This window comes from Heterodontus francisci, chromosome 46 (genome assembly GCF_036365525.1).
Source record: "Heterodontus francisci isolate sHetFra1 chromosome 46, sHetFra1.hap1, whole genome shotgun sequence".
Classification (NCBI taxonomy): domain Eukaryota; kingdom Metazoa; phylum Chordata; class Chondrichthyes; order Heterodontiformes; family Heterodontidae; genus Heterodontus; species Heterodontus francisci.
The window spans coordinates 14,114,429-14,130,789 of NC_090416.1; the positions used below are offsets into that span (position 1 = coordinate 14,114,429).

Sequence of the window (16,361 nt, forward strand, 5' to 3'; positions counted from 1 at the left end):
CGACGGGGGCCTGGGTCTAACATCCCATCTGAAAGACGGCATCTCCAACAGTGCAGCACTCCCTCAGTACTGACACTGGGAGCATCAGCCTGGATTCGGCGCTCCAGTTTCTGGAGCGGGACTCGCACCCACGAACTTCTGACTCTAAGAGGCACAGAGTAATTTCCCCCCCCCTCCTGCTCTGACATGTGTTGCCAGAACAGAGACTGGGCGAGGTGTGTGCTGCTCGCTTTGAAGCCTGGGTAGAAATGCTGCAGGGTTCAGGGACTTGCGTGACCTGAGCTGAATGACCTAGAAACAGCTTCCTCATTGAGCACGCCTCTGGAATGAATTTGAACAGGCGATATCTTTAAATGAATCTGACTTGCACACAAGGTGGATTCAGCAGCAGAAAATATCTTCCAGATGAGACATTCATCCGAGGGCTGAGGTGAACATAAAAGATCATGTGGCCACTGTTCCAAGGAAGAACACAGGGGAGAAATCTCCCCACCGCATGCCATTATTTATCCCGCAGCCAACAGCACGAAAACAGATGATCTGGGTCATTATCACGTTGCTGTTTGTGGGATCTGGCTTGTGCGCAAATATTCTGCTGCGTTTCCTACATTACAACAGTGACCACACTTCAAAAGTACTTCATTGGCTGTAAAGCGCTTTGGGAGGTTCCAAGGTCGTGAAAGGCGCTACAGAAATATATTTTTTAAAAAGTCTGTCTTCCAAATCTACAGTCAACGATCTTTAAATATGAGTGTGTGTGTGAGAGGGTGTCTCCAAACTGCTCACTGGCATGCAGTTCCACAGATATCACCTGGTACCTTGTGAGGCTCAACAATGACTGTTGGCAGGCTATTTGACTGCAGGTGGCATCGCTGTGGAGCCTGACCTGCCAACCCCAGCCCCCCCCCCCCCCACCCACCCTGACACCCACACACTGTCCCTTCCAAGAAGGAATGTTTAGAGTGGCACCGCATGGCTGATGTTCTCCCTCCTCAACCCAGCAATGACCCTGCAGCTGTGATGCACCCCTTGGTCGAAGAGTACTGTGATTGCCCACTTGTCCAGTCTTGCCCGTAGCGATTGGCCAATTGAAAATGGCTTTATGGGTGCCCCAATTTACATTACCGCCTGGTATTTGTCTTGGTTGCCACACCTAGAAACTGCAGCTCTGGTGCCAGAACTATTTTTAGATGGCATTGTCTGCGTGATTGAATTTCAACTGGAAAACTTCTTCGCAGCTGCTGGTTCCTCGGGATTAGTGACACCCTTCACCCAGCCCCAGTCAGAGGGGAAATCTTGCATCCCTTTCCTGTCTCTTCCACTGACAAGGTCTGTAAACAATCCACCAGTCAAGCACCATTGAGGGAGAGGACACAAGGTGACGTATACAGACCCTACCTCAGAACTGAGCTGTTATAGCCGAACAACATTTAAAAAGAAACGGAGCAGGGGAAAGGGTGAAGGGGGGAGCACAATCAGACACGCAGACTGGAAGAGACCTGTCATGAACTTAGTTGGAGATGGTTAAGAGGAAGCAATGATATTCACATAAAGAAATGAGACCATACAGACCCAGTCACCCGTGCTCCAACACAGCCCCTCTCCCAAGCACCCACCCATTGCGACCCCACCCATCCTTCATATTTCTTCCATCCCCTTCTCCTCTCCATCTCTCCCCTCCCACTCACCTCCTCTACTCTATATCTCCTGCCCCTCCTCCCTGCAACACCTACCTCCTTCCTTCTCCCCCCTCCCCCCACATCTCCTGCTCCCTCCTTCCCTCATCTCCCGCTACCCCTCCTCCTCCCCTCCACATCCTCTGTCCTTTCTTTCCCTCCACATCTCCCACCATCCTCACCGCTGTGTCCTCCTCCCCATATACCCTTCACCGCATCCCCGATCCCATTCCCCTATATCCCCCCTCCCATAAAGCCTCTATTCCCCCCATGTTCCTCTCCCCTCCCATATCCCCCACCCTTCCCCATATACCCATTCCCATATCCATATCCCCCCTCCTCCATATCCCCTTCTCCCAACCCTTTTTCTCATAACCTCCTTCCCCGTATTCCCTTCGCCTGTATCCCCCTTGGCCTGTATCCCCCTTCCCCCATATCCCTCCATATCCTCCCTCCCTGTATTACCCCAGAGCCCTGTAACCCCCTTCCCCAGTTTCACCCTTCCCGTATTCTCCTGTATCTCCCCTGCCCATATTCTCCTGTATTCTCCCATAACCACTTTCCCCTGTATACGCCTCCCCATATTCCTCCATATACCTCTTCCCCATATCCCCTCCCCCTGTATTCAACCATATCCCCCTCCCCCTGTATTCCCCGCACCCCCATATTCCCCTCTACTTATTCTCCCATATCCCATCCTCCCGTATTCCCCCATATCCATCTCCCCCCATATTCCCCCATATCCATCTCCCCCCATATCCATCTCCGCCCATATTCCCCCATATCCATCTCCCCGTAACCCCTCCCCCCATATCCATCTCCCCGTAGCCCCTCCCCCCATATCCATCTCCTCCGTAACCCCTCCCCCCATATCACCTCCCCCGTAACCCCCCCTCCTATTCCCCCATATCCATCTCCCCTTAACCCCTCCCTCCTATTCCCCCATATCCATCTCCCCGTAACTCCTCCCCCATATTCCCCCCATATCCATCTCCCCGTAACTCCTCCCCCATATTCCCCCATATCCATCTCCCCGTAACTCCTCCCTCCATATCCATCTCCCCGTAACCCTTCCCTCATTTTCCCCCATATCCATCTCCCCATAGCCCCTCCCCCATATCCATCTCCCCGTAACCCCTCCCTCCTATTCCCCCGTAACCCCTCCCTCCTATTCCCCCATATCAATCTCCCCGTAACTCCTCCCTATTCCCCCATATCTCCTCCCTATTCCCCCATATCCATCTCCCCGTAACCTGACCCCCAAATTACCCCATATCAATCTCCCCGTATCTCCTCCCCCATATTCCCCCATATCCATCTCCCCGTAACTCCTCCCCATATCCCCCCATAGCCATCTCCCCGTAACTCCTCCCCCATGTTCCCCCATATCCATCTCCCCGTAACTCCTCCCCCATATTCCCCCATATCCATCTCCCCGTAACTCCTCCCCCATATTCCCCCATATCCATCTCCCCGTAACTCCTCCCCATATCCCCCCATAGCCATCTCCCTGTAACTCCTCCCCCATGTTCCCCATATCCATCTCCCCGTAACTCCTCCCCCATATCCATCTCCCTGTAACTCCTCCCCAATATTACCCCATATCCATCTTCCCGTAACCCATCCCCCATATCCATCTCCCCGTAACGTGACCCCCAAATTACCCCATATCCATCTCCCCGTAACCGTCCCCCATATTCCCCTATATCCATGTAACTTGTCCCCCATATTCCCCCATATCCATCTCCCCCGTAACCTTTCCCCCATATCCATCTGCCCCATAACCTGTCCCCCATATCCATCTCCCCGTAACTTGTCCCCCATATCCATCACCCCATAACCAGTCCCCCATATTCCCCCATATACATCTCCCCCATAACCCCTCCTGGAACCCCCATACCCCTTTCCCGTAACCCACCCGTACTCCCTTCCCCATAATCCCTCCCCTGTAACCTCACGTAACCTCTCCCCCGTCATCCCCTCCCGTATTCCCCTCCCCGTATTCCCCATCACCCCCTCCTCCATAACCCCCTCCCCATTACATCCTTCCCCATAAGTCCCATCCCAGATCCCATATGCCCCCTCCTAATAACCTCCTCCCCCTTATCCCCTCCCTATATTGACCTCCACATTCCTCATTCACCTCAAATCCACCTCTATATTCCCCCAAAACGCTGTCCACATTCCTTCCATATTCCTCTCCATATTCTCCCTGCTTTGTTGCTTTCGGAATACTGCTCAATTTGTGACATTTCCCTGTGCTGAACGAGAGTCCACGCCCCTCGGTATGTTTCCTCTCTCGATCTGTCCCAAGACATACACTGTCCACCTCCACCTCCAGCCCTGTGCAAATGGTGCCTCCTTTTCTGAATCACATCCCTCCCTCCTTGTCAGCCACCATGAAAGGAGGGAGGAGGGGATAGGGGGGGGCGGGCCTTCTCTGATTGGCCGGTCCAGGGCGGCCAATCAGAGGGTGGCTGGCAGGGCACAGGGGGCTACACGTGTGGTGGCTGAAAACTGCTACATGCAGGGATACACGTGTTGCAACATTGATCAGTTTCAGAGAGAGATACGGACAAGAGGACCACAGAGACCGGGACGTGGACAGCCCAGTCAGAGAGAAAAACACAAACCAGGTAAAAAAAACCCCACAAACTCTGAATTTCCTTCCCATATACTGCCCAGCTTTATTTCACAGTCTAGTTACTTTTAATTCTCTTTAAGGAATAAACTGAGAGGGGTGTCACAACCACCAGCCTCTGATTTCCTTTGTTGAAGTTTGCAAGATAAAATGCTGTGGATTAATTGATTGGGAAAAAAAATTGCGAGTGCTTTTTTTGAACATTACCCCCCCCCCCCCCCAAAAGAGTCAAAGTTAATGTTTTTTTTCTCTTCAAGACTGTTAATTTCCCCCCCTCCCCCTCATTTTTTTTTTATCATGCAATGCTTTTGTGGGCAATTTTGAGTGTTTACGACTACCTGTGACTGTTTTTGCTGGAACCATTGTGGAATGTGTTTTTATAATAACAGCCCCTTGAGATTTTGGGTCGTGAGAAAAGACTTTGACCAGCGTTTTAAATTGTGTGTCGGTCAGTGAATCCTGATATCCTATTTCAGCAGAGTGGGGGAGGCTGGGCGGCAGGTCTTTTGTTCTGCTCATTGTTTTGGAATACCTTCTTGAGATATTTCACCGGGCATCAAAGACCCTAAACCTGACCAAGATAGTGAGATTTCACCGATGGCTGCAGATTTTTTTCTCTCTCTCTCGTTGCTGCGAAATACAGATGTTTCCCGATCACTTTTTTTTTTGTTCTCTCTCTCTCTCTCTCTCTGGCTGAAATTCCAGTTTCTCCTGCAAGCTCCGCCTCTCCAGACCCTCGGCTGCCGTCTCAGTCCTAACAAAGAGACTCCGTTGCGACTGGCAGACCCTCCCCAAGGATCGCCCTCCCCCGACCCGCTTTTCAAAAGGCGATTCTCTTGTCCCTTTTAGCTCTTTGGAAATAATCTTTTCACAAGTAGGGAGGCTGGGGTGCACTGGAAAGGGGGTCCGATCCCCGCCCAGAACCCGCTGTTCATCCTGGAAGCAAATTTAAGGCTGATCGGTCCCTTCCCCCGTCATTTAAATACCAGCCACACTTTCAGGGGCCCTTATTTAAAAAATTGTACAACAGATTCAGACTGATTTTCGCTTTCTCAGGAGGAGGGGGGGGGGGGGGGGAGGTGTACTCTTTATATATATTTTTTAAATAAATCAAAACATAAATGTTGGGTCAATTGCTCAATTCATCTGGGCAATAGGTGAACCTAATAGATCTGGAGGGTCCCAGGTTCGAACCCCAGTCTCGACTGAATTGGCCAGCTGTAGAGCCATCAAGTTGCTGCTGGTTCTCTGTAGACCAATCCAGTTAGTCCCCCATTCCTCCACTCCATCCCCGTGGCCCTGCAACTTTATTTCCCTCAAGTGCCTGTCCAATTTCCTTTTGAAGTAATTGATCGTCTCTGCTTCGACCGCCCTCGTATCTCAGCCAGTGGGATCTGCAGCTGTAGGCTAAATTATCATGTCCTAGACCACTGTTCAGTGACCCCGTGCAAGAGCACTTAAATGCCGGTGTTTCTGCTCCGCATCAGCCTCCTCCCACCCATTCTTCATCTCACCCTATCAGCATACCCTTCTTTTCCTTTCTGCTTCATTTGTTTATCCAGCTTCCCCTTAAATGTATCTCTGCTATTCCCCTCAACCACTCCCTGTGGTAGCGAGTTCCACATTCTCACCACTCTCTCTGGGTGAAGAGGTTTCTCCTGAATTCCCAATTGGATTTATTAGTGACTGTCTTATATTGATGACCCCTTTAGTGCTGGTCTCCCCCCCACAAAGGGAAACATCTTTAATTCTACCCTGTTGCATTGTATGGCTTGAAGGGCTGAATGGCCTACTCCTATGTTCCTATGCATGTGATCACTGTCACTAATGAGCAGATTATCTGGTTGTTGTCAGGCTGCTTTGTGTGGGAGCTTGTTGAGTGCAAATTGGCCCCTGCGTTTCCCTACACAACAACAGTGACTACACTTCAAAAAAGTTGACTGTCAAGTGCTTTGGGGTGTCTTGAGGTCATGAAAGATGCTATATAAATACAACTCTTGCATTTAACCAGAAACCGTGACAACATTTAACACTAGAACTGCCTATGTAAGCATTTAGAATGGGAATTTTGTATGTAAACAGTCACATGATGATGTACTTGCAGGCTCTGGCCATCAGGTGGCGCCATGGAGTGAGTTTCTGAAATCCTTCTCCCAATTCTATAACCATCTGGGCAATTAAGGATGGACAATAATTGCTGGTCTAGCCAACGATACCCACATCCCACAAACGAATAAAGAAAATATTATTTTAAAACCAGAAAAGGGCTGTGGACAACTTTTGGTACTAAAGATATTTTGCTTTTAGCTTTACAGAAACGTTCAGGGCTTCAAATGGATTCTTCTGGTAGTAGAGCTTCTCGGGAGTCCATTGAGGGGTTCAGCAGCGAGGAGGATGGGGATTGTGATGTTTTCCTTTCCGACAGTGATTCTGCTAAACATGTCAAAGAGAACAGTCCAAGCCTGGACAGGCAAACAGGGCTTCCCGTGCAAGATCGGTCCTCGTCTACTGGCATGGGTGCGGTCTTTGTCAGTGAGGGACCGTTGGCCAGACCTCAAGCCTTCATCCCCCACCCGATGTCAGCCACCCACCTCAAGAAGCCCTTGGAAAACATTTACTTTGCCTCGACCTGCGTGCGTCAACGCAACCCCTTTCCTGGCAGTGCTGATCGAGGAAGGAACTCGAAACTCCCACAAGGGGGCCACCTAGTTGATCAACGTTCCAAGAGATTCGTCAGCAGGGGTCTGAAGAGGAGATGGGAAGAGTCCAGACAGCATGGGAATGCACTGAATGAAAGAAAGTCTCACGCCAAGACCAGAGGGGACCTCCTTTTTGCACAGAAGGTTTGGAAAGTTTCTTCTTGTCACTTTACTTCCCGTAATTGATTTATTTTGTTCTTTGTTTGTGTGATGTGGGTGTTAATTGCATATTAATTGTGTTTGATTGTATGCAGGCAGTGGGCATTAACTGGGGATTCACTTGAGCCCCTATAAATAGACACTGACTGAAACTGTGGTTGTTGGGTTAGGAGATTTGCACTTGTAAATGTGTAACTCTGTAAATAAATGTAAAAAATGTGTAAAGATTGGCTCCAGTTACATCCCCCACCAACTGGCTTTCTGGAATATAACAATGGGCAGTGCCAGCATTTATTGCCCACCCCGACTTTCCCCTTGAGAAGGTGGTGGTGGGCTTTCTTCTTGAACCAGTGCAAGCCCATGGAGTGAAGCTGCTTCTACAATTTGTTGGGTAGAGAGTTCTAGGATACTGGGTCTTTGTTTCCTCCAGACTGAACTATTCCAATGTTCTCGCACCTTCCACGCTCTGTAACCTTGAACTCATCCAAAATTCGGTCCCCGGGTCCTAACTGACACAGAGTCCTGTTCATCCATCACCCCTGTGAGCACTGACAAGTCCATTAACACCTCAATTTTAAAATTCTCATCCTTATTAAATCTCTCCATGGCCTTGCCCCTCCCTATCTCTGTAACCCCCTCCAAGAACGTCCAAGATCTCTGCACTCCTCCAATTCTGGCCTCTTGCGCACCCTCGACATTGAATCACCTGTCCATCGGTGGCTGTGCCTCTAGCTGCCTGAGGCCCTAAGCTCTGGGATTCCCTCCCTAAACCTCTCCGCCTCTCTCTCTCTCTTTCTCTCTCTCATCCTTAAGAAGCTCCATAAAACAGACCTCTTTGACCCAGCTTTTGGTCAGCTCTCCTAATACCCCCTCAATGGGGCTTGTATTGCAAACCAAGCTGAGGAATGGCCACTCACTTGAGTGAGGAGGTCCTCTTGCCAATTAGGGAGAAGGTGAGTCAGGGGCAGTTAAACGCAAACAGTGGGCGGAGCGAGTAGGTCAAAGGGAGAGTAAAATCAGGACCGAGGTTCTTGATAGAGTGACCAGCACATGGGATAGAAAGGGGAGTGGGGGTAAAACTCTGGAATTGTGGAGCGGATTTTTGCAAGACGCTATAAGGTCTCTTGGGTCTGTATTTTGTGATTTGACAGAGATAGCTAAAAGACTTACATGGATGATACAAAAACTCAGAGGTTATAACTATCAGGAAAGACTGAACAGGCTGGGGCTCTTTTCTCTGGGAAAGAGAAGGCTGAGGGGTGACCTGATAGAGGTCTTTAAAATTCTCAAGGGGTTTAATAGGGTAGAGGTAGAGATGTTTCCATGCAGACGAGATCAGAACTAGGGGGCCTTTGGTATAAGACAGTCACTAATGAATCCAATGGGGAATTCAGGAAAAACTTCTCTGCCCAGAGAGTGGTGAGAATGTGGAACTCTATACCACAGGGAGTGGTTGAGGGGAATAGCAGAGATACATTTAAGGGAAAGCTGGATAAACACATGAGGGAGAAAGGAATAGAAGGATATGGGGATAGGGTGAGCTGAAGAGGAGGGGGTGGGAGGAGGCTCGTGTGGAGCAGAAATGCTGGCATGGACCAAAAGGGCCGAATGGTCTGTTTCTGTGATGTTAATTCTCTGTAATTCTATGGATTTGATCCGACCTTCTGTTTACTTGTTGTGTTTCTTTTTGGGGTGGGTCCAGTGCACAGAGCTGCAGGTGTTCATCAGACCTCTGAACGTCCTCCTCGATGGACTGAAGACTGGACGCTACAACAAAGGTAAGGATGAGCTTTAAATATTGTTCTCTGAAGGGTGGGAGGGCAGTGCGGAGGTAGCGCAAGGATACGTCCCTCGCTGGGCGTAGAACGTGAGGTCATGGGGTCGTTCCTCTCTCCCGATCCCTCAGCAGATATGCCAAGCTACCAATCCCAACTGTGCTCCTGAAGGGAACAGAAACAAAACAAAGCCAACTCTCTTTTTTTTTAATACATCCTGGTGATGTGGGTGTTGCTGACAAGGCCAGAATTTATTACCCATCCCCTTTTTGCCCCTTGAGAGAGCAGTGGTGGGTTGCCTTCTTGAAGCCCCGCGACGGGTTTGGTACAAACCGAGTGTCTCGGGCCACTTTAGGGGGCGGTTAAGAGTCAAGCGTGTTGGATGTGGGGACTGGAGTCACATACAGACACAGACTAGGCAAGGACGGCAGGTTTCTGTCCCTGAAGGGGGGACGTTCATGAACCAGTTGGGTTCTTTAAGACAGCTTTGTGATCAATTTTATTGATCGCCAGCTTTTCATGCCCGCATTTCTTAAAACTAAATTCAATCGTAGCAGGGATGCATTTAAGGGGGGGACGCTGGATAAACACATGAGGGAGAGAAGGTTAGGCCGATAGGGAGAGGTGAAGGAGCTCGTGTGGAGTATTGACACTCAGCACGGAGCAGTTGGGCTGAATAGCCTGTTTCTTGTAAACTCTGGCATTGCGACAGTTCTCAGGAAGTGGTGCTTTGATCTTTTTGCAGGCCTCACCAGTTTCCAGCAGAGTGTTGCCATGGACCGGATTCAGAGGATTGTGGGAGTCCTGCAGAAACCGGCAATGGGGTAGGTGCCCGGCCGTGCAGGATGGCGTTTTTGGTCGTTTTTGGTATTGAAGCTAGAGGAGGCTCGGCTGGGGACTTGCCGGTCCGTGCTACTTAAATGGGGGGTGGTGAGAGTGCTGCCCGCTGAGCCACGGTCAACACTTTAAATGTCTGCTGCACTGAGGCGTAGGAAAACGGACAACAAAGTGAAGCAGAGAGATTAGCAGCCTGGCCGTGGATGGGGAGGGGTGGAGTGGGAGGGCGACCATAATCTTGGTTTACAACTGAAGTTGCCTTGGGCTGCCCGTCGGGCCTGGTCTCGAGGGCTTCCCACCAGGCCCGGTCCCGAGGGCCTCTCTCCGCATCTGGGCCAGGGAGTGTGGGGGGGTTGTGGAGCCTGAATCGGCTAGGGCTTCTGCTGCCGAGACTGAAATGGGGCTCCCCTGGGCAAATGTGGACATCTTTGTGGGTCACTTTGCTGTGATGCAAAATACTTGTTCATACGATTTAAATAAAAATTTTCTCTACCCTATTTACAACAGGGAGCGTTATTTAGGCACCCTCCTCCAAGTGGAAATGATGTTAAAGGTTTGGTTTCCTCACGTTACCATGGCAACGCCGAGCTCCGAAGGCTCCGGGCCTACAGGAACTGACTGCAGCGCGAGGAAGGTACGTGGTCCCGATTGGGTCGGGGGGGGGGGGCTCCAGTAACCAATACACAGTCTTCTGACCAGATCGGTTTAGTGCCGCCTCGGGCCCTGACCCCTTTGTGTTCAGCCAAGGCTCCAAGTATTTATCCAATTCCCCTTTTTGAAAGTTACTATTGAATCTGCTTCCACTGCCCTTTCAGGCAGCGCGTTCCAGATCACAACATCTCGCTGTGTTAAAAAATTCTCATCTTCCCCCTCTGGTTCTTTTACCAATTATCTTAAATCTGTGTCCCTCTGGTTCCCGACCCTCCTGTCACTGGAAACAGTTTCTCCTTATTTACTCCATCAAAACCCTTCATCATTTTGCAGTAGTTGCCAGGAATAATTGTCCTTTGCCTCTTGCCCTCAGCACGTGCGGACCAGCTCCTCGGACACTGGTTTCTCATGGGAGTCGGTCTCCCCTGCCTCATCTCGAAGTCAATCCTTCAGCGATGGTGGAGCCCAGGAGCCACTGGACACGGCTACAGGGCGGAGCCGGGAGGAGGGGTCCACAGAGAGGTCAGAGCCCGGGAGAGACGCGCCGGGAGGATCTCCCAGGGTTGGCCTCACTTGGCTTCGCAGCCCAGGTCATCCCGCCGCGCGCCACCTGGGCCAAGCGGATGGCACCTCGGTGGTGCGTTGCCTTGCTTTGGTCATGCAGGACAGTTCGGTCTCCTCCACCACCTATCCCCATTTCAACGGGGCGGTCCCCCAGCCTTGGACGGCCATCGTCGGACCCTCGGTGCGCCGGGAACGCCCGGCCAGAAGCATCAGCGCACCCCCCTGCCTCCCCGCGACGCAAGAAGGCCGCGGCACCCCCACCTCCTGGCCGCTCCTCCTATCCTATGATTCGATTGTGGTCCTGGATCTCCGGGAGCGGCTGGGGGCCTTCGGGAGAGAGAGCGAGAGGCCTTCAAAGTGAGGCCTGCGTCGTGGGCCCAAACGCAGAAAACTCTATTACCTTCCCCCTCAAAAGAGGTGAAGAGGGAATAAAAGGAGGACTTGCATTTCTATAGCACCTTTCACAACCTCAGGACATCCCAAACGCGTTTTACAGCCAATGAAGTACTTTTGAATTGTAATCACTGTTATAATGTAGGAAGCTCAGCAGCCAATTTGTGCACAGCAAGATCCCACAAACAGCAATGAGATAATGAAGAATTTCTTTTCGTGACGTTGGTTGAGGGCTAAGTATTGGACACTGGGGAGAGCTCCCTATGCTTCTCTTCCGATAGTGGCCGTGGGATCTTTTACATCCATCTGAGAGGGGCAGACGGGGCCTCATCCTGAAAGACGGCACCTCCGACAGTGCAGCACTCCCTCAGTACCGGCACCGGGAGCGTCGGTGTGGATTTTGTGCTTGGGTGTGTGGAGTGGGGACAAGAGTGCTGTCCCACTGAGCCAAACCGACTGTCAAAATGGACACTGAGGTGGGGGAGGGGGTGGGGGGGGGGTAGTTGCTGGGGTCCACGGAGTGCATTTTGGATGGAGACACGGAGATAGTTGCCTCAAGTGTCCTTAAAACATTAGTGTTGCTTGTCATCTCTGGATCAATGCAGCCTGGTTTCCTACTGAGAACAAAGACCGTCTGTCTCCAAGCTAGGAACTATTTCTGGGGAGGGTCGAGAACATTTTGGAATAATTTCTGAAGAATAAAGTTGTTTGCAGGTTTAACTGTGTGGTCAAGTGGGACCATAGGACACAGCTTTTGTGACTGATTCTCAATTTGCATCTCGGTCTTCCACCGGCAACTCACTCTTATCAAAACTGTTCCTCGTTTTGAAATGTATTTGTTGTATCGAAAGGGTTTACATGATTAATCATGGTGTGTGTTTTTTTTAAAATTACTTTCCCACAAGGGAACACAAGGGTTGCCAACCTTTCAGGATTATCCTGGAGTCTCCAGCAATGAAAGATTAATTTTCAGGACGCGAGCAAAAATCATGGGGGCGTTTAAAATAATTGCGCAGTGCTTTCATTCCCTTAACATAAGAAATAGGAGCAGGAGTAGGCCATTCGGCCCCTCGAGCCTGCTCCACCGTTTAATAAGATCATGGCTTGATCTGACTGTGGCCTCAGCTCCACTTTCCTGTCTGACCCTGTAACCCTCAACTCCCTTGTAGATCAAAAATCTGTCTAACTCAGCCTTGAATATATACAACGATCCAGCCTCCACTGCTCTCTGGGGAAGAGAATTCCAAAGATTAATGACCCTCCCTGAGAGAAGAAATTCCTTCTCGTCTCTGTCTTAAAAGGGAGACCCCTTATTCTGAAACTGTGCCCCCCGTTGTAGATTCCCCCACGAGGGGAAACATCCTTTCAGCATCTACCCTGTCCAGCCCCCTCAGAATCTTGTATGTTTCAATAAGATCACCTCTCATTCTTCTAAACTCCAATAGGCCCAACCTTTCCTCATAAGACAACCCCTTCATCCCAGGAATCAGCCTAGTGAATCTTCTCTGAACTGCTTCCAGTGCAAGTATATCCCTCCCTAAATAAGGAGAGCAAAGCTTTTGACCATTAATGATAAGTATGTCGGAAATGCGGTGGGGGGGGAGGGGAACTAAAGACTGTGTTATTGACAGTCAAGACGTCCAATCAGGTAGCAAAATCAGTGTGAGGAAGCGGGGCTTTGTGAGAATGGACATCAGGTGACCAATGGTGGGAGAGTGTTGGGGGCATGGCAGGAGGTCATGTGATAACCTCCAGCAATACACCCAAGCAAAGTTGGCAACCCTAGTTGGGAGGGGAGGGAAAGAGGGGGTCTCGAATTAGTGCTGGCCGGTTCCAGTGCTACGTTAGATCTGTTGGCATCCCTGACAAAATGGTGGATGCGGCTCACACCTGTGAACGTTTGCGTCAAGGGGTCTTCCTTCCACCCACCCCGCTGCCTGTCTTGGGCACGCTAAGTTAGATTTACGATATGGTCATTGTGGCAGTAGATGGATTGTCGAGCGATAATTGTAATGGGTTGAAGGCCTCCCCGATAATAAAGGTTCCCGTGGAATTGGCAGCTCAGGTTGGCATATGTGCGTCTCATTTCTGTTTGACTGATCTGCTCCTGCTTTTATGGCCCCTCCCACTATAATATTGTGGAAAGGATAGCGAGGCAGTTGGAGAAGGTGCAAAAAATAAAAGGGGAGGGGGTGGTAAAACTCTGGAATCGCAACAAACAGCTAGTGTGGAGGGGATTTTTGCAAGACTGTAAGCTCTTTTTGGGTCTGTATTTTGTGATTTGACAGAGATAGCTAAAAGACTTACAAGGATAATACCAGAACTGAGAGGTTATAACTGTCAGGAAAGACTGAACAGGCCGGGGGGATCTTTTCTCTGGGAAAGAGAAGGCTGAGGGGTGACCTGATTGAGGTCTTTAAAATGATGAAAGGGTTTCGATAGGGTAGATGTAGAGAAGGTGTTCCCACTTGTGGGGGGGGAGAGACCAGAACTAGGGGGCCATCAATATAAGACAGTCACTAATAAATCCAATGGGGGAATTCAGGAATTCTTCACCCAGAGAGCGCTGAGAATGTGGAACTCGCTACCACAGGGAGTGGTGGAGGGGGAATAGCGGAGATACATTTAAGGGGAAGCTGGATAAACACATGAGGGAGAAAGGAATAGAAGGATATGGGGATAGGGTGAGATGAAGAGGGGGCCTGTGTGGAGCAGAAACACCAGCACGGAGCAGATGGGCCGAATGGCCTGTTTCTGTGCTGTACATTCTCCAGTAGGTGATCAGATGGGAGTTTGTATATGTCCAGGGGACCCCCTGTAAATAGTGGGGACCCCCCCCCCCCCACCTGTAAATACCGACACACTCCCCAGGACCCTCTGTGAATACCGAACACACTTTCGGGGCCACCCAGTAAATACTGACACATTTCCAAGGGTCCCCCCTGCGAATATTGAAGGATATTGGGGGTCTGATCATAACCCAGTGAGAAAACCTGCCATCCTATTTGCTTTTCCGGAGCCTGTGACTTGGTGAAGGTAATCGCAGTACCATTTAACCCACCTCCCCCAAAATAAACCAAACAAAAATTGGTCTAAAGTGGCTGGGATTGAGTTGAGCTTCATTGTTTTCTCATCCCGGCAGTGTGGGGTTTGTTTTTCACAGGTTTGTCCCTGGAATCAAGCTTTCTAAGTAGACATTAGTAGCCATGGAAACGGTGGAGTCCCAGACAGGCGTTTAAAAGCTGTCACACAGATGAGAAGCTAAGGTCTGTGTGTTAGGGTGGGAAATTGAGTAATTACGTGCGCTCGGCTCGGCCCGGCCACTGAGTCTCCCGAATACCAGCGTCACCAGCACAGCTGCCGGGGTGAACTCTCGACTTGACAGGTCGAGCTGTGGACCCATCCGTTTTCCCCCTTTTTTACTTTTTTTTTTGGCAGTTATCCCTACCTTTCTCTGGAAAAGCCCTGTTTTTTTTTACCTTTAGCGGCCGTCCTTGGGGCGAGCCCCAGCCGTGCGGCTATTCGACTGTGGCGGGCATCCCAGCTCCTTCCCTCCCACCCACTCTTCCCCCCCCCCCGGCCACTTCTCCTGAAGTCACTGAGAGACCCAGCCCCGGCATCGCACGGCATTCAGCCATCCTTCGCGCGAGCTCTGGTAAGTGGCGCTATTCAACTGTGGCGGGCATCGCTGCCGCCCACCATTGACTCCCCTCGATCGTTCCGGTTCCAGCCGGGCAAGCGCCAGGACCCGCAGCCCCCCATCGCCCAACTGGCCACCTTTTCGCCCGCTCCATCGGGCTGTTCGACTGTGGCTGGGGGGTGGGTGGGGGGGGTCGCAGCTGAGCCCCGACACCTCTGCCACCCCCCCCCCCACCCGAATCTTGCCCTCATGCAGAAGCGCTGTCGCCACTTGCTTTCTAGACTCACATAAGGTAACAACGGGAACTTGTATCTAGTATCTGTTGGAGGCGAACGTGAAAACAAAGAGCTCCCACAGCCGGGACTCTGCTGTCGGTCTGTGGATTGCCGTCACTTGCCCCGGTTGTTCCTGCCCAAACACTCTTCGGGAGCCCATGGCTCAAGACCCTATGGGGTGCGTGCAAGGTTTTATTTTTCAATATACAATTTTCAACCGCAGAAGTAATTGCCAGGGGCAGTGCCTGCATCTCCCAGCTGCGTCCTCCGATTCACCCTCACACTGCCATCTATTATTCAGGCTGTGGTGCCTGTTGTGATGGTGGAAGATGCGTAGGTCACAAAACTAGTCAGCCTGAGCTAATTGTTCAACAGCATGTTCCCCATGAAAGGATTCTATCTAAAATCCTCTCTATCTTCACTACCTAATGACTTTTCCATCCCATTTTGTTTTTCTCTCTCCCTTTGTGTTTCCCTTTCTCCCTCACTCTCTATTCCTTATCTTTGTATCTGTCTCTCCGTCTCTCTCTGCATCTCCTGCTTTCTGTCTCTCACACTGTTCTTTCTTTCTCTGTGACTCCCTCTCAAATTCACTGTCTTTCTCCGTCTCTTTTACTCTATTCCTTTTCTCTCCCGTTTCATCTTGGGCTTTTCTTGCCCTGTTACTGTCCTCTCTCACTGTGTTCATCCTCTCTGACTGTCTCTGCTTCCCAGTTTCACCCTCTCGACCTTTGTGTGTCTCCTTCACTCTACTCTTTGTGTGTGTGTGTGTGTCCCCCTCTTTCTCTCTCACAACTCCCTCCCTTGGTGCCTTTCTCCGTTTCACTGTCTGTCAGCTCCTGATTCTAACTGTGTCTCTCCCTCCCTATCCTGTCTTTCCCTATCTCTCTTTCCCTATCTCTCTTGCACTCACTCTCTTCCCCCGCCCCCGTCTTTCTCGCTCTTTATCTCTCTTTATTTCAGTGGTCAATCTTTTTTTGATTGAAGGACCCCTTTTCAAACAGATTTGTAATCACAGGCCCTCCCTGATTAAATTAATACTATATAATAT

General features: G+C 50.5%; 1 protein-coding gene across 1 annotated transcript; it reads left to right on the forward strand.

Moving 5' to 3' along the window:
- Nucleotides 1–4,236: 4,236 nt before the first annotated feature.
- Nucleotides 4,237–11,777, forward strand: LOC137356730 (circadian-associated transcriptional repressor-like). Its single transcript, XM_068022456.1, has 6 exons — nt 4,237–4,312; nt 6,625–7,160; nt 8,878–8,953; nt 9,696–9,774; nt 10,295–10,421; nt 10,812–11,777. The coding sequence occupies exons 2-6, from the start codon at nt 6,651–6,653 to the stop codon at nt 11,361–11,363; spliced, it is 1,344 nt and encodes a 447-aa protein (XP_067878557.1). The 5' UTR covers nt 4,237–4,312; nt 6,625–6,650; the 3' UTR covers nt 11,364–11,777.
- Nucleotides 11,778–16,361: the final 4,584 nt, after the last annotated feature.